The following is an 18,192-nucleotide window of genomic DNA, read 5'->3' on the forward strand; positions in this document are numbered from 1 at the left end:
AAAGATTATTAGTAAAACACCTTGCAAATTTTAAAGTGCTATACAAACGCTGTTGTTATTAACACGTCTGCACAGTCCTTATGCTAATAAGGCTGTTTCATGTTTCTGGCTCCTCCCAGCCCCTTTCCAGGTGAGGAACCAGAGAGAAGTGCCGGGTCCGTATCAGAGAGAAATCAGTAACAGAGCAGAGCCCGCCATCATCACTCTAAGCCGAGGGCCTCTCCCCTCCATCAGGCTGCAGGGTCCTCCACATCTGCTTCCTCCACTGGGCCCGCTATTCCATTAGAATATTTCCAAAATGGAAAGCAACCATCAGAAAGAAGTTCAGACACATTCTGAGGCTCACGATAAGATCCTGAACAGCAAACTGCACCGTTACTCTGCTGAACCAGATTAAGAAGCTTGCTCTATAGAGACTGGCCATATTTTCTGCTAACTCTTAAGTGTGGCAAAGGGCCTTGTCCTCCAGAGCTGAACCACTTGGGCACTAAGTGCTGGGCTGAAGTCATTTTATGGGGTTTTTTTACATCACTTACCACATGGGAAGAGGCTGGGTGGTTAGCAAAGGAAAGGAGCTCCAGAACATATCCCTTTACCAGCTTCCACTAGGAAATTTGATCGATAAATTTGGGAAAAGATAGATTTTTTACAGAATTTATCCCTATCCCTTAGCTCAAGACACTCTTCCCCCCACCCCCAACTGTGGGCTGTATGAATTCTCAGTTTTCTGTGTTGCTTTTCTATAATAAGATAGATCGTCTACTTTCATTTAATACATCTTTTAGGGATAAAAGTTTCCTCTCATCAGGAAGACTCCTTTTCTTTAGGAGCCTATTAATAAAAATCTAAAACCAAAAAAGAAAACCGCATCCTATTTTCTTGGTCATCTAATTCTAAGAAGAGTAAGACAGTGTATTAGATGATATTGTGAAATGGACATCATTCTGAACCAGGCAAGTGAGACTGATGCCCCTCTTTAAGTGATTTTCTGTATGATAACGGGTAAAACTCAATTTCACTTTGATGGGCCTTAGTTTCGTGGTTTCTGAAGTGGGAGTAACTATCTACCTATTTTAAGTGTTGTGAGAAAAGACTAGCTCATACCTATAGAGCACTCAGAGGTCCTTGACAGAAAGCACTACATAAATACAAGGTAGTATAATAATTATCATCATCACCATTATCATCCTCACCATCATTAACGAACCCAATTACTCTCAGCAGGAAGCGCACTGGCATCACAAAGGGAATAAGTTAATGAATAGAGGTAGCAGCAGTGTTACTGATTTTTGCTAAAGGTGAAAAAAGACCAGTCCTGGATGGATCTGGTTAGGTCATTTGCCATTATTAAGAGAGTTTTTATAATAACGTTACCCTCATCATGCCCGGGGCTGATATTCTATAAAACTTGATGGAATGTTTACTGTTGAGGAACATGTTGCTAAGAAGGGACCGGGCCCAAAGAACTGCAGGAAAGCTTCCGAACCAACGTGTCATTACGGTGGAACAAACATTTTGGCCAGAATAAACTTATCTCTTATGAACCTTTAAATAATCAAAAATCAGGATCTTTACACGAAAACGTGAATCCTGAATGAAGCGATCCTTCCTCTCGCCTTTCCCTCCACCAACGCTCGTTGTCAAGTTAGCCATTCTCCCTTACACACCACTACCCCCCAAACAATCCCAAAAGGGAGGACAAAAATTGTTGAATCACAGCAGCTTTGTCCTGCAGCTGAATCATTTCCAGATCGATCACACCACTGGGCACATCCTGGTTGACATAATTTTAATTCAGTTCTTCCTTACATGTTAACAGATAAATAATGCATAGGAAAACTTGATTAGCTTTCTTATTAAAACATCACTCTAAATGAGAGGAGGCCCTAAAAGACAATGCCGTTTTTTCCACGGCTTTCCCATGAGCTGTGGAATGGTTTGATGTGATAAATTTGCATAGTCTGAAGCACACAAAGGGCTAATTAATTGAAACCCCTACAATGGTCCTGCGAGGCATGATTGTAAAACAATAGCCATAGGAACTTTACCAAATACACACTACCCAACGTGTCAAGAGCTTAATCACATGTGTCCAAGGTCCACTATTAGGTAACGCAATTGGAGATTTTTATTCTATGCCATAAAACAGCTAACCGCCCAATTTCAAAGGTTTATTTGGGTATTTACTGAAAGGTCAAGAGGTTGCTTGTTAACTGTTTACCCCAAATTTTGTCCTCAAATATCAAGTTAAATAATGCCTCAGCCCAACACGGGAAAATGCTGAATTTTAATATTTGGGCCAGAGCTGCCCAAATTTCTTTTCTGATAAAAGCCTGGGAAGATCATGGGCTCTGATCTCCTTGCACTGGTTCCTTTTCTTCCTCTCGCCCTGGGAGCTTTCATTAGACCAGGATCAAACAGAGGAGATACCCCAAGTCAGACCGACAGAAAAAGGGGCTGTTTCCAGCGTCAGATTGGCAGGAAATGCTTTGAAAAGCATAAAGCACCATAGAACTGCGAGGTGTTGCTATTAATAATTATTTGCTCATTAACTTTTTCTTTTTAAATATGGACTCAATTTTTAAAGACTTCCAGACATAAAAAAGGAAAACAAGAAAAAAGAAGGCCTGGAGACATGAGCACTTTCACACATGAAGTACTATTTCTTCCTTTCTACAATCTCTTTACAATAATAACTTTTCCAAGATTCACAATGTGCTTTCTTGACAACTCTATGAAGCAAAAATTCTTTTACAGGTGAGGAAAGCAGGGTTTTTTCCCTTTCTCTGGCCAATAATTCATCAAAAAAAAATTTTTTTTTTTTTTTAAGAAATTAAAGGAGCAGTTTCTTAAGCAATTCCACTGCCCCCTCCCCACCCAATGGTAACCAGAAGAAGAAAAAACCAGGAAATGGAATTTCCCTTGATCAAGAAGACCCCAAAAGAGCAAAATAATATGTTAGCTGAAGTTTGATGCACTGAACCATCCCAGGAAGAAACTGTTATTCTGATGAGAATAAGAGTTCATTTACAAAAACAAATGCTGCCTGTAATCAATTTAAACAAGTTTCCTTTTCTTGAAGAATTTAAGTGTGGATACTGTAAGATTTAAACCATTATCTCAGGTCTGCAGCAATTAAAAAGCTTCTGGATCCCAACAATCAAACTTAAATACAGTTTTTCCTCTCCTTAGGGATACTGCTCAGTCCGGCTTCTCAGTTCTGTGACCTGCAGGACCTTTGTTGGAGGTGTTAATCCTTTTTCACATGAGAGACTGAGAAATGTTCTTTCAGAAGTGATATATTGCTTTTTTCTCCCTCCTCACATCAAAGGAGTCCAATTTTTTCCTTTCTCATTGCCCCTTCAGCAAAGAAAATATGGGGAAATGTGGAAATGTAATAATTTGGTTTGCTTGGCACCCAGATGAAACTTTATTTGGGTTCTTCCTCTTCATTCTTTGGGTCAACAGACAATTTCACCCAAAGAATTTAAGAAAAAAGCAGGGCAAAAAGCCTGCTTACCTTCTACATAAATACATCAGCTACTTTTGAAACAGGCTTTGAAAAAGGCTTTTTCTTTGATACCTTCTCTAAATGGCTTCCACCTTAACAGAACAATCCGCTTCAACGTAATTTTACCCCACATGACACGCCAAGGATCACCCCTATTCACTTGGTATAGTCTTTAGAATCTAGAACTAAAATGCCGATGGGGGAAAGCGATGGAAGGGACAAAGTCCACCCAGACACCCTGGTCTCATGCTCTTCTCTACACTCTCCTTCAGCCCATCCCGGTACAGCAATCAGGTAAGTCACATCTCCATTCTAAAGCACCTGGAAGGCTGCACGGAAAACTGTGGAGGGAAGCAACAGTTCAGAGCTCTGAATAATTGTCTTCTTTCCCAACTGAACTAAAAAAATAAAAAACAAAAAAAGAAAAATCCCTTTGTCAAAATAAAATAATAAATGCTGTGTTGCATGGTGGGGTTGTTTAGTGTATAGTATAAACGGCATAATTACCAATTAATTGGCCTTTACCAGTATTTTGCATGCTTCTAAAAGATGATTTGCTTGAGAATCTCGATAAAAGTCCCTCCCCTCCCCACACACACTCTTTCTCAGGCGAACAGCTGATCACACATTTACTCCTGAACTCACAAAGAAGCAAGAAGAAGCAAGGCTCTTTAGAGCCCCCCAAAACTCTCATTGGAAAACGGTGGTAACCGGTTTGCTGAAGTTCCCGCATCTGAAAAGTGGGCTGGGAATGAATGCTGCCTGCTGCTGAACCCTGATCTGCCTTTCTGTTCAGCTGGAGGATCGTCTTCCGCTGGTTTCTTTATAGAAATACTTTCCTTCTACTTTCCTTCATCCCTCAGCTCCCGGATCAATCCTCCTCCATTTCTGAGGTCACAGAAGGTGGTACTGCTCTATTGTGTCTTCCTACATTTCTAAACAGCTACTGATAAAACACTTTCACTTTCTTTCCCAGCCCAGTTATTACACTACACTCATACTGATTCCCAACTAATTACTATTTATTCTCTTGCTTCAGTTTACCCACTCAATCTGTCATCTCCAGTCTTTGTCCTAAAGTTGTTTTTTTTTTAAAATAACCTCTACATGTGTCTGTATTCTTTCCCACACACGGAACTACCTGGTTAAATTTCCCTTTCTACTGCTTCATGTATCTACAGATTCTCCTGCTACCCTGCCAATGGTTGTGAATTAACAACAGAAATATAGTTTTTGTAACCATGATTTTTTTTCATTTTCTGTAACACCTGGAGGGAAGGGGTATTGAAAATAAACAACACAATTTACACTGTCTTGGAATTCAGGACGAATCTCTGATGGCAGCTTCATGTTATACTTTTAAGTGGAAATACTTTTAATTAGGAAATACAGGGGACCAGGCAGAGCAAAGGGAAGCTTTAAGAAAAAAGCTCGAAATGCAGATGCTTGAGACTGACTGCTGGAGAAGGTGGTGGCTTGAAGGTACTTGCCAGTAGAGTGAACACCCATCACTCAAATATTCCCCAATTAAGGAGGCAAAGACTAACTCAATTTACCCCAGCCCTTGTTCTATCTTGTGTCTGGATGGAGGGAGACACACACATGCACACATATGTGTGTAATGCCCACAAACTGCTAAAAAGACTGCACAGTCAACTACTGCATAAGACCTTCTCGGGGCTCAAGTCCATAAGTTGGGGTGGGGCTTAAATGGTAGGGTTACATTGAGTAAATTTTGCCAATGACTGGTATTCCAGGCTGAATGCTTCAAAGTAACCATGAAATCAATGTACAAAAATCACTCTGCTTTAGCACTCCTCTGTTCTATGAAGATGACCTCAATATCCTTGTTTTCAGCCCTGGAACTCCCTGGTCCTCTACGTCCAGATGCCTGTTGGATCTTCCCACCTTGACCGCAGTACTTCAAGTTCAACACGACAAATAAGAATAGTTTAGGAGGCAACAGGGAAGAGGGGCTGGAACCTGCCTTGAGTCAGGAAGACCTGACACACAGTGACCACGGGCAATTCACTGCTCCAGGCGACTCTCTAAGACAAGTTCCTTGGGTGGAGAATTTTCAAACCAGGAGCTTCCCCTATTGATAAAATCATAAGTTCAAACAAACCCAAAACCAAAAACCATTGGATGTCATTGGCCTCCTTAGCCAACACAGACTGGCTCTCTTAACAAGGTGAATTTTAATCAGTGGTAGCCTTGATCTAAATCAGTGATCTCCAAAGTGGGGGCTGTGGAGTGAGGTATGTGACTGACCAATCAGAGGATGGGAAGATACGTCGCACACTGGGGGAGGTGTCCCCTCTAACCTCCCACTCCTGAAAGGTTAATTATGGATTCATCTCCAACTCTATCCCTTCAACATTCTTTTACTTGGTCACCTCTCACCGCAAGTCTCCCTCGGAGGCCCCTCTGGGAGAGTATTACCTCCCCCAATCCAGACACCCACAGGAGCCGGGCAGGCAAAATTCCTCACCCTACATCCTCCCACCAGTACTTCCATAGCCAGACCTCCCCCATCACCTCAATTGCAGTAAGCTTTCCAATATACACTGACTGACAGAGAGACAGACAGACAGACACACACACACTTCCACTAGAGAAGAGCAAAAATCCCAACATGAACTATCATGGATGGCTTACAATCATATTATTTCTAACCCCCAACCCCCACCTCCAAATCTGCCTTTCTGAAGTAGCAGGGGGCTGGACTTGGAATTCCAAAGATCTGAGCTCTAATCCTGCCTCATATACTTACTAGGTATGTGACCCTAGGCAAGTCACTTGACCTCTCTCAGTCTCAGTGTCCTTATCTATAAAATGAGGAGAATAATAACACCCATTTCACAGAGTTATTGTGAAAATCAAATTAGACAAGGTGCTAAATAAATGTTATTACTATTACTATTATTATTATTATTACTTTTATTCCAGGCTCCCAGGTTCTCAACCTCAACCTCATTATACTTGACTCCTCATTCGATTGAAACTACTTTCTTCAAAGTTATCAATGGTCTCTTAATCGCCAAATCTGATGATCTTTTCTCAAACCTCAATGTTCTTGACTCGTTTGTGGCATCTGACATTTTATCACCCCATTCTTCTGCTTACATACTCTGTCATCTCTGGGTTGTCATGATACTTATCTCTGGGTTGTCCTCCCTCTTTTCTGTGTGTTTGTTGATTTTTGAATGCATATTCATTTCATTAATTTTCTATTTTTTTTATTTTGTTAATGTATGATTGTATGGATATGATTTTCCCCAAGGACTGTTGCAGCTGCATCCTAGAAAACTTTGGCACATTCTTTCATCATTATCATTTTCTTGCTTTTTAATGCTTGTTTGCAATATCCCTGTACCCGAATGCATGGTCAATTTTTGTAAAAGTTTCATGTGATCGAGTAATATGTATGTTCTTCTGCTGTCCCATTTAGAAGATACCAAGTCTTTTAACTCTAGATTCTCCAGAAATTTGTTCAGTTCCATATTTTTCCTTTTATCTTCCTGTTAGGTTTATCCAAAACCGATATAAGGATAATGAAGTTTCCTGTCACTATTGTGTTACTGTCTATGTCTTCTTGAAGCTCAGATGTTTTCTTTATCAGTCTGGATGCAAAGGCGTTTGGAACATATAAGTTCATTACTGATACTGATTTGGTGTCTATGGTTTCTTTCAGCATAACACAGTTTCTTTGTGTATACTTCTTTATTTTTGAATGTTTTTTCTTCATCTGATAGCATAATGGCAATATCTTTTTTAAAAACTCATTTTATGCATAGTAAATTTTTTTTCCATCCTGTTTTATTTTGTGTAGGTCTTTTTTCATTAAAGTATATTTCTTGTAAGAAATAGATTGCAGGGTTTTATTTTTTAATCCAATATGTTTACTCGTTTTCATTTACTGAACTGTTTAATCCAGTCACATTTAAAGTTATGAGTTTTATATTTTTTTCTATCTCTAAAATTGGGGACTTTTTCCAGTTTATGATTCTTCCCCTCTCCTACTGTAAAAACAATATTATGTTCCTTGAGTTACTTTACTTTAAACTTTTTTTTTTTTTAAAGTAGCCCTGTTCTTTTTGGCTCTCTTCTCCTCCCTGAAGCCCATCCTCTCATTTGTCATCTCTTTCACTTATGGGTTTTATTTATTAGTTCCTCTCTCCTGTTTTTATCTGGTTGTATATTTCTTCCCCCTCTTTTTTCTTCTCAGTGAGTTAGATTTCCCTTTCAGCTATTCCTGTTCATTAATTAGTTCATTAGTAGTTAAAAAATGAGGATAATTTTTTTCCATTTTTTTTTGTGCTCCTTTCTAAAAAGGATTTCTTTCACTCTCTTCATTATCCATCTCCTCTTTCTGTTTACTTGGGACCCTTATTCTCAATCCATGACCCCTATAATCATCTGGTCTCTCTCTTTTCTCTGTACTCTTCATTCAGCAGGCCATATTTCCTTCTGTTGCTACTGTTTTTCCTACTGATTTACCTGTTTATGTTCAAGGTCTCTGACACTTCTTCTCCCTGAAATCTTTGGTACTTTCAGCCTCTCCCCACCCCTACTTTTGTTACCATTCATTTCTGACTCTCCTCACTCTGACTATGGTTTCCTTGGGGGCTAGATTTCAACAGGTCTCAGCCTCCTCCCACACTGGGCAGTTCACAGTTCACCAGTCTAGATCTCTGCCCTAAATGACTTTTGGGTGGTGAGAACTGGCCCCAGCTAGATGCTGTGCTTTTCCCTCAGGCTTGGTGGAGTGCTGCATAGCTCCTACAAGCACAATGTCCTATCCTGGTGACCTGTCCCACCTCCTCTGTTCCTGATCTCTCTGGCTAGCCATGGACAGTCCAAAGCCTGCCTATCATGGCACTGGTAGAAGCTGCTTTCCCTGGCACTGGGATGGGTGCTTCTAGGTTTTGGCCCCAGACTTTTGCTACTGAAGGGCTATAGCCAAGGTGGCTGCTGAGGCCTAAGGGAACTTCCACAGCCTGGAGCCAGGGCTCCACAGCACTGGAAAGGGGGAATAAAAAGGGGAAAATCAGGGAGTAGGGGCAAGTCTTGATGTAAGCCTGAGTCGTATGTTTGGGTCTGCTAGTGCAGCCTTGTAGTAGAGAAGGGGTGCTGCACGAGCTCAGGGTCATTAAACACCAGTTTATGAGTTCTGGGGTTTGTCTGTTTCTTTTTCTTCTTTTGGATTCTTGGTGTCCTAGACCATGGAAAAAGCTGAAGTTGCTTCATCTTTGGTGAATAGTTTCTGTTTTGGAGAGGTCTGAAAGATTATGGGGATCAAAGAAAGTACCCAGTCTGCCATCTTGTTGTCACTCTGGTGGTGCCTCCATCCTATGTGACCACTCCTTCCCAGGCCTCTTCGCTGAATCATCATCTCTATCACACCCCGTAAGTCAGGCCTGCACGACATGTGGCCCGCCAAAGGATTTCGGGCAGCCCTCAGAAAATGTGCAGGATATATAACAGGCCTGCACAACCTATCACCCAAGGGCCCCTTTGGCGGGCCATAATGGCCTGCGCTCTGTAGATTGTGCAAGCCTGCCCTAAGTGTAGGTTGTCTCCCAAAGCTTTGTCCTGGGCCCTATTCTCTTCTCTCTGCATACTCTCTCACTTGGTGACCTCATCTGTTCCCACTGGTTTAATTACTATCTCTATGTAGATAACGCCTAGATCTACAGATCTATATATCTAACCTTAACCTCTCTCCTGAGCACCAGCTCTGGATGACCAGCTGCCTATGGGACATCTTGAACTAGACAGAAATCTCAAATTCAATATATCCAAAACAGTAATCATTACCCATCCTCCCCAAACCACTTCTCTTAAATTTCTCTATTTTTGTGAAGGCATTACCACCCTTCTAGTCATCTAGGTTTACAATCTTGAAATTATCCTTGACTCTTAACTTATCTTCCACCCTACAAATTCAATTGGTTACTAAATGTCATGTAGATAGAAATTACATCTTTTACATCCGTCCCTTTCTTTCTATTCAAATATCCACCTCTGTTTAGGCCCTCATCATCTCCTGCCTGGACTACTGAAAGAGTCTCCTAAGTGGTTTCTATGACTCAAAATATCTCCCCTCTCCTATCCATTCTTGACACAAAGTAATTTTCTGACCATGCTATTCCCCAAATCAGTCAACTGCAGTGTTTCCCATGACTTTGGGATCAAATTTATTTCATCTTTATATCATCCTTTAAAAATTTCCATTTTGTATAGGTTTTATAATACACATAATTATTAGTACAGTAAATAATTTAAGAATGAGTAACCATATACAGACTGGAAATGCAACATGCTCAAAAATTTTTAGATGGGAACATGTAATTTAAAAAGTTTGGAGACCACTGATCTAAATTATTATTTAAATCACTAGCTGGGGAATTTAATTCAAATCACTCACCAGGAACACTTCATTTCAATCTATGTTTTCTACCAAGATTATGTTCTTGTTGATCATTATAAAACATATATTCTTATTATAAAATTAAAAAAGACGTTCTTCCTAAATGCTTATAGATGTTCCACTGTTATTTTAAAAAACATGTCCATTAACTGAACTCATCATTTCTCTGCCTTTCCCAAGGCAGTGGTACCACTACTTTCCAGTCTATTGTACCAAAAAAATTAGAGCCTTTTCGAAAAAACCCTCACACTATTTCATCTGCAATATTTAGTCTAAACTTTCTTAGAGCAGATACTGGGCTTTTCCCCTCTTCTCTGTAACCCCAGGTTTTAGCCCAGTGCCTGGAAAACAGTAAGCACTTAATAAATGCTTATTGACTTGATTTGGTGAATTCTGAATATTAGAGACAATTTATTAGAAGAACAATCTGCTGTGGATGGAAACAAAGAAATAAAAGGTCCCTACCTAATAAGCTTATCATCTAGTTTCCTTGATATCATGGAGAAAAGACTATTATATGCTAATACAACATATTATATGCATTTAATTAGAAAGCCACCAAAAAATGAGCACTTAAATTCATTTCATTTTCAAAGAATGAATATTCATATAGCACTATGTACAAGTCTACACAAGCCTGGTACATAGTAGATGCTTAATAAAAGCTTGCTGACTGACTAGTCATTGTGAGCAGACACAAAGAAATATAACAGGGCTCCTACCCTAAATGGGATTATAATTTAGTTAACCAAGTAAAGCAATAAGCTTTGGCTTTCTGAATATTTTACTGTAGCAACCAACATGTATAATTATTTTTCTAAAGCATGTATTTTTGAATTTTTAACTATTTTAGTTTATATACAAAATATGATTTCTTAGGGGACAAAAGGTAGTTTTAGTCCTAACTTGGAGCTCACTGGGAAACAAAAGGAGAGGAAGCGTTCGACATAACAGATAATTTAAGTAGACAGATAGATTAAGGAGACCGATAACCTACTTGGGGTAATCAAGAACCGACGGGGCCCAGGGTCTTAGATCCCACCCAGTCCAACAGGTGCGTGAACAAGAATTCCCTCTAGCACGTTCCTTCACCTGAAGACCCTGAGGGAGAGGTCACTCATTTATCTTCCAAAGAACCTCATTCCATTTTGGGGATGACTCTACCATTAGAAAGCTTTTCCTTTGAACCAGCCAAATCCACTTACCCCAAGTTCCCACCCAAGGCTGTTAGTGAAGAAATCAAGTCCCTCCTCCACAGGAGGACCCTTCAAATACTCAAACACAGCTACCACCTCTTGGCAGAGGGATGGCAGACAAGAGGTACAGAACGTTCAGGCATACCCAATGTGGGAATCTGAATGATCTGTTGCCAGGAAGGAATTTTTTCTTTTTGGGGGCAAGGGAGCAGGAGGGAGTTGTGGGAAAGATAGGTGGGTTATTTTGAAAGGGCAGAGAAAGAACAATGAATCACTTAAAAAAATAAACAGAACAAAGCAAAAGGAAGTTCAGAAGGAGAAACAGACAGAACCATCATATTATAACAGACAGAACCATCATATTATATTTGATTTTTTTTTAAAAAACAAGTTGTAGTATGGAAAAGAAAAACTATGTAACAGAAGTTCATAATCTCATATAGAAAATCTCCTTTTTGTTTTTCTTTGTCTATTGAAATGTATACTTCAGTTAGACATGTATGAATATGTTGATGTTTACTGAGTTCATAATAACAATGAAAATTTTTTTAAAAAGAAAAACAAAGGAAGGCTCCAATGAGCCTTACTCTGTGATAAGATCCCAGATTTTTTTTTTTGAAAGGCCAAGTATTACTACCTCTCCTTACGTTTATTTAAATAATTTTAGTTATAGTTCTAAAAGCTGTAGTGGAAAATGGAACACGGAACAATATTCCCAGAATCCTACGTATCTAAACTAGACTGAGAGATGAGGCTGGATAGGACTAGGTATTTATAAAGCAGTCAAGTTTTATATGTGACTAAAAGAAGAGCACGTCTAAACTGGAGTCCGGGTGTGCCTCCACTTGCCATTCCACAAAAGCTCTGTTACCTGCCTTTTTACCCCCCTCCAATCAGTTTGATGAAGCTGTCATGGAGGACTAACAAGGGAATCCATATTAATCAGAGGATTTTTACCCTTGGATTAAAAGCCATCTGGAAAAGGAAAACTAGAGAGACAAACTCCTTAGCACAAGCGAAAGGTCATCAAAACCCAAGAGAATGTCTTTCATTTGGTTCCACAGAGATGTACCAGTCACCCTCCCCCTAAAACAAAATCTGTCTGTGAGTCTCTGTTCCTTTAGAGCGTCTCTGCAGGATGGAGAAGGCGGGGAAGGCCTCTGTGAGCCTTCATCCCTCTCCTCAGCCCAGCTGAACCATGGTGAGAGCCCCAAGATGTGTGAGTCTGCTATGTGTGGGCCAGGGTGGAGCAGGGGGTGGGTAAAGCTGGGTTTGGAGTCAGGAAGGACCCACGTCCCAATCCTGCCTCAGTCACAGGATCTGACGTAGCTACGTGACCCTCAGAGATGACCTTCCACATATTGCCTACCTCTCGTCTGTACTTAGCTAGTTAGATGCTGCTTTCCCCATTAGAATGGGAGCTCTCTGAGGGCAGCAACAGGACTTTTGACTTCCTTTGCATCATCAGCACTTAGGATAGTGCCTGGAACACAGTAAATGCTGATTGACTGACCAGCAGTGGGCAAATCCATTCACCTCTAGGAGCCCTCATTTTTTTCACCTGTAAAATAGCTATAATACTACCCATAGCACCAACTTTAAGGAGTACTAATGGATACAAAGTGCTGTGCAACTATGGTGCTGTGTTATTGTCATTACTATTATCACTGGAATTTACTCAATCATCAGAATACAACTGCCTCAGTTACGGCAAGTGTTCACCTTACTCAACTGTGAGAAGTCAGACTGATGCTACTTCATTAAATAGGCTCCATTTAATTCAAGTTGCTAAGGCCTGTTTTTGAGGAGCTGGCAGTTTCAGCTGTTTTTGTTGTTTTTGTCTCTATGAAATCATACTTATTACTCCTTTGGGAGTAAATCGTCATTTCCTAACATGGAGTCTGGGGAGACTTGAGGCAGTTTACATTATAATCCTTCGGCCCAGAACGTATCCTTAGAAGAGACAAAGGACAAAGATGGAGGTGATGCTCTAAGGGATAAATAGGAATATTTATTTATGAGTTAAGAAGGGAGAGTGGTCCAGGTAATGCTCTACAATAATACAAGCTGAACTGTGGACATGGGAGGAAAGAGAAAACGTGGGTCACAAAACTGAAATATGGTTTGAGAATTCTAGTCATTTGTTAAAGGGAACCCTGGGAGGAAAATGTGTCAAATTCTAAAAAGATGAGCATCATTCTAGGTTACAAGAACAACCAGAAACATTCCCTTAACAGGGAATGAAACCAAAGACCTGGAATACACATATGACATAATTTACTGCCCAGCAGCTACGTCAATCATGGCTTTACAAGCAGTTCCAGAGTACGCAATGGTCACACCATTCAGTGTCTTAGAACTAACAAAACAACTTCTTAATAACAAAATAAATGACTAAATATTATATTAAAGAGGACAGATATAAAAGTACTCACCAGGTAGGCATAAATCTATTTTCAACAAGTTCATTTTGAAAGATTTTTTTAAAATGCCATTTACCTTTTTGCCCATGGCGGCTACTGAATTTGTCTCCAATTTCCGGACGTCTTGTCTGTCTTAAGAGCATTTTGATGAGAAAAGCATCCTCAGCATTTGAGGATATCATCACTTTTTCAATGTAGGAATCTGTCGCGCCTTTGTAGCTAAGGAAAAGAGAGAAATAAAATGTTTTCTCACGCTGCCCTTCCACAGCACCAAACAGAACCCAAGTGGCGGCCTCCCTTCCCCATCAGGTTCAAGCCACAGTGTCTCTTACAATTCCATGGACCCTGCCTCCCCTACAGACTCATCACCCCTTTTCTCTTAGGCTACCCTGTCTCTCCCAAAAAAGTTCTGAGCCAGACTTCATTTCTCCCCCAAAGACTCTTCTGGAAACTTACTCGATCCCTTTGTGGGGGGCTCCCACATGCTAAGAGCAGCAGTTTACCGGTAGGTTATCTCTGAAGTCAAAGGTAACATGGAATTCTGACTTTTACAATAACAGAGCATCCTAACAGGTTACAGAATGTTTCATTCTATTGTATTTGGTGTCAGTCTGAAGTCCTGTCTTTAGTTCAACTGAGGTACAGAGACATTTGCTATCATATTATATATATTTACAGACACTATGTCCCATCGATCAGCAAAGAATTTATTAAGTGCCTACTATGTGCTAGGCACTGGGCACATGTGTCAGTGTGTGCACCCACACACATAACACACATGACATACACTTAAATCCTCAAAGTTAATTTTATTCTCTAAAAATTTTTATTGGTAGATTTTATTTTGATAGCCTGAGAATGATAGCCAACTACCAACTAACTCTTCCATAAAATACAATTTCCCAAAGAGTAGAGCAAATTAGCATTAAGGAGCCAACATATAATTCTAGTTTTGTTTTTTCAAAAGAATAACAGAAATTACATTTCCGTCTGCTCCACCCCTCCTGTCACTCCTCAGTTCTCTTCAAGTACAGTACAAAGATATCTGGGGGCATTTCCAGTGTCTCCTGTGCTTCTCTCCCCCATCCCCACCCTGACACACCCAACCCCTCTCAGATTACTGAAAGCCTGCTCATACTTTAGGACCCAGCTCCAATGGCCTTCCCTCTCCCTTGGGTCTCATGCAGCACTGGATCTGTGCCTCTCCTGTGGACTGAGCATGCCAACACTTTATCAGGGGGTGTGTGTGTGTGTGTGTGTGTGTGTGTGTGTGTGCGTGTGCGTGCGTGTGCGTGTGCGTAACTTCCCCTGACTAGCGCACGCGAGCAGGACCACACATACACCACATCTCCACCTCTCTCCCCAGCATGGGGTCTGCGCAGTGAACACTTGGGGCTCAGGATCCCACCACCAAGTTGTCCATGAGGGCTGGTGCTAGAACCCAGGAGCAACCGTTTCTCTTTCCCGGGCTTCCCAGACCCTAAAGCCTGATCTCCACAACCCTTCCTCTCTCCGTCCTCTTGCCAAGACAGTGGCGCACAGACACCTACGTTATTGGGACATCTTTATACTGTGGCTGCTGAGGCACGCTGCTCCCCTCCAGGGGAATCTGGGTGACTGTCGGCATAGACTTGTTCACAAGCACTTGTTTGTTTTCGACTTTCTCACCTAAGAAAACCAGAAGAACATTAGGTTTCCATACCAGCTCCTTGAAAATGCAGAGGTCACTGACACACGAAGTTTCGGTCACACCAGCTAAAGTAACGAGAGAGATTCCACAACTGGATCTAATCTAACGGGCCATGCTTATTACTCTATTGTTTTTTAAAACAATGAATTAAGATAAGAGCACAGGATCTCACACCCAAAGTAGAAGTTTTCAGTCAAGGGACTCAAGGTTAGATTTAACAGCACTGTCAATTAGGTGGTGCAGTGGACAGAGTGCTGGGCCTGAATTTAGGAAGACTCATCTTCCTGAGTTCAAATCCTGATTCAGATATTTACTAGCTACGTGACCCTGGGCAAGTCACTTCACCCTGCTTGCCTCAGTTTCCTCATCTGTCAAATGAGCCGGAAAAGGAAATGGCAAACCACTTCGGTGTTTTTGCCAAGAAAATCCCAAATGGAGCCACGAAGAGTTGGGCATGACTGAAAAGTGACTGAACAACGGTAACATTTTAGCAAAAGAAGACAAAGCAGCTTTCAGTGAACATTCAAAACCCGATGGTGAATAATGAAAATAATGATGGTATTTCTTTAAATAATGGCAAGCTAGTAAGTCAACTTAGAGCATATCAGCAAAATAAAAATATTTTCTTCTACCAGCAAATCTCAGTTTTATTTTCAAACCAAGACGTGCGCTCTTTCTTTGTGGAGGGAACATTTATTAATCACATGTGTGTGTTTTCTGTTGCAGTGAAGTCAAGCTCCCTCTGCAGTCCCAGCTCCCCAGGACCAGAGCGTGGAGAGCCCAGGAGTTGTTTCCTCCTGCTCTTTTCAGGGTCCAGGCCCAGGTCTGGGCTGCTTGTTGCTATCACACTAATTCTGGTCATTACATCATGATGGATTTGCCACAGCCCCAGACTGGTCAGCTGGAAGGGACCTTCAAGGCCAACTTTCAAATCATGAAACAGTCACATGCCATTGGAATCTGATGCGATTAACATATGTCACATTATAAATCCTAATACCTAATGTTTTAAAAAGGTCTGAAAATACACTCTACATCTGCTCAAACACACCTCTTCACAGAGAAGTTCATTTCCAAACATTTAACCTCCCTGCCCCGCCCCTCCACCCACAGAGTGAATCCTTAACTAACATTTAGCAAGCAGACAGGACGTGAACTCGTCCTTTTTCATTGAGGAAGCGTGGAGGGTGGGGAGGACTGGACCTGGGCCTTCTGGGAAGGAAACATTCTCTCCACAGGGACAGTGAGAGGCTATCTGCCTTAGATCAAACAGGGGACAGAAGGGCAGTTTAGCATAGCCTTGCCTCTGACCCAGACTGGGTGAGCCCATGTGCACTAGTATGGGATAAGTGCCCTGGCATAAGAAACAGCATTTCCAAAGTGACGCTCACCCGGAGAACAAATACCATCTGCATCTAGAATTTCATGCCGCCAGATGGGTTTTCTTGTGGCTGCATCCAGCATCGGTCCCATCACTTTATCAAAAGTCTGATTGGTATATCGTTTCAAGGTGCACTTGGCATTTTTATACACGAGGCATCGTCCAAAGCCTGAAATGACACACAGTCAGGTATGAGACCCACCCTTCACATCACCCTCACAGGAAACCCTGGTTTATAACCCAATCGCAGTGAATAAGCACCTGGCCTGTGGGAAGCAATGTGTAAGAGAGGATAAGAAAGTCTCCAACCTGGAAATTATCTCTGTGTTCGTCCAGTCCACACACCTCATTTTGCATACGCAGAGAGAAGTTTAAATGCCTTTCCCATTCATTCCAGCCGTTAACCTGACCATGACGCGGACCTCACCACAAGAAGGCTGGGGTGCGATATCTCAGCATGCCACTGGTTTGACGACCCCGTCTATGAAGATACTCCCTCCATGCCCTCTCACCTCATGCTGCGTCTATCAATAACCCCTCCCTCCCACCAGAAGCCTTGCTCTGCATCTGATGACATTATCAGGACACCAGGGCAGCAGCCCTTTGGCTGCCCATTTGTGACACCTCTCTTTCTAGGCATCCACAACCTCAATGACATCTTTCACAAAACTGCCAACCCTAGCTCCTTCACCATGATAGGTGGCAACCCCAGGCCTTAAAGGCTTACCCTGAGGGGTGCAAGTCCTGGGGGGCTCTACCAAGTGGAGTAGGTCTCCAGCTCAGCAGGTGTTGGCCAGACCAGGTAGGCCTGGAGGGAAAGGCTCGTCCCCAGCAGGCTGGCAGCCAGGTGCTAATAGTGACCCACGGACAACAGAACACTGTACAACAGGCCTTGGTCTTATGCAGACCCACCTCTCCCTTTCACAGAGATGAGAAGGGAGACAGACGATGCTAAGAATCACATGTTGTTTAAAGTTTATTCTCCTACTTTAAGAGCAAATAAGTTTAAGTTAATAGATGAGCAGAAAACGAGATGAATTGACTGTCCAAAGATTAACTGGGATACACAACAAGGTGTGCTTGAAATATCTGGGGAGGGAAAGACACAACTCTTGGCTCCAACCGGATTCGTCAGGTACATCTTCAGCCAAAAAGCTGCTCCTCCAGACACTCGAGATTCCGGAGCCCAAGTCTGGCCTGTTGTTTATTGCTTTGCTAAATGTACTTTTAACATGATATACTCTGTAACTCAGTTGATCTCAATAAACATTTATTGAGTACCCACTTTGTGTGAAGCATACTATATACTTATATATACTATGTAAGATGAAATGGACGGTCCTTTGACCTCTGTAATCTGTTCACTGGAGAAATATCTTTCCAAGATATACTAACATGTCAGAAAAATTTAAATAAGAAAATACGTCAGCTTAGAAACGAGCTTTATAACTGGTGAAATAAACGTCAGTTCTCAATACACTTACCTAAAGTCCAATTTCTCTTGAAAACCCGGGAATTTGGTTAAGAAAGGCTAAAAGTGAAAGCAAGTGCCCAGAGT

At 41.4% G+C, this 18,192-nt stretch overlaps 1 protein-coding gene across 1 annotated transcript in view; it reads right to left on the reverse strand.

Moving 5' to 3' along the window:
- The window catches only part of POLR3B (RNA polymerase III subunit B), a 144,108-nt gene that overhangs the window by 25,862 nt on the left and 100,054 nt on the right, over positions 1 to 18,192 (reverse strand). The window contains exons 21-23 of the mRNA XM_027873285.1: positions 16,645 to 16,803; positions 15,114 to 15,231; positions 13,640 to 13,782 (exon numbers count right to left, since the gene is read on the reverse strand). Of these exons, the coding sequence (XP_027729086.1) occupies positions 13,640 to 13,782; positions 15,114 to 15,231; positions 16,645 to 16,803 (420 nt within the window). The remainder of the gene's footprint in view (positions 1 to 13,639; positions 13,783 to 15,113; positions 15,232 to 16,644; positions 16,804 to 18,192) is intronic.

This window comes from Vombatus ursinus, unplaced genomic scaffold, assembly GCF_900497805.2.
Source record: "Vombatus ursinus unplaced genomic scaffold, bare-nosed wombat genome assembly UNPS02003292.1, whole genome shotgun sequence".
NCBI lineage: Eukaryota > Metazoa > Chordata > Mammalia > Diprotodontia > Vombatidae > Vombatus > Vombatus ursinus.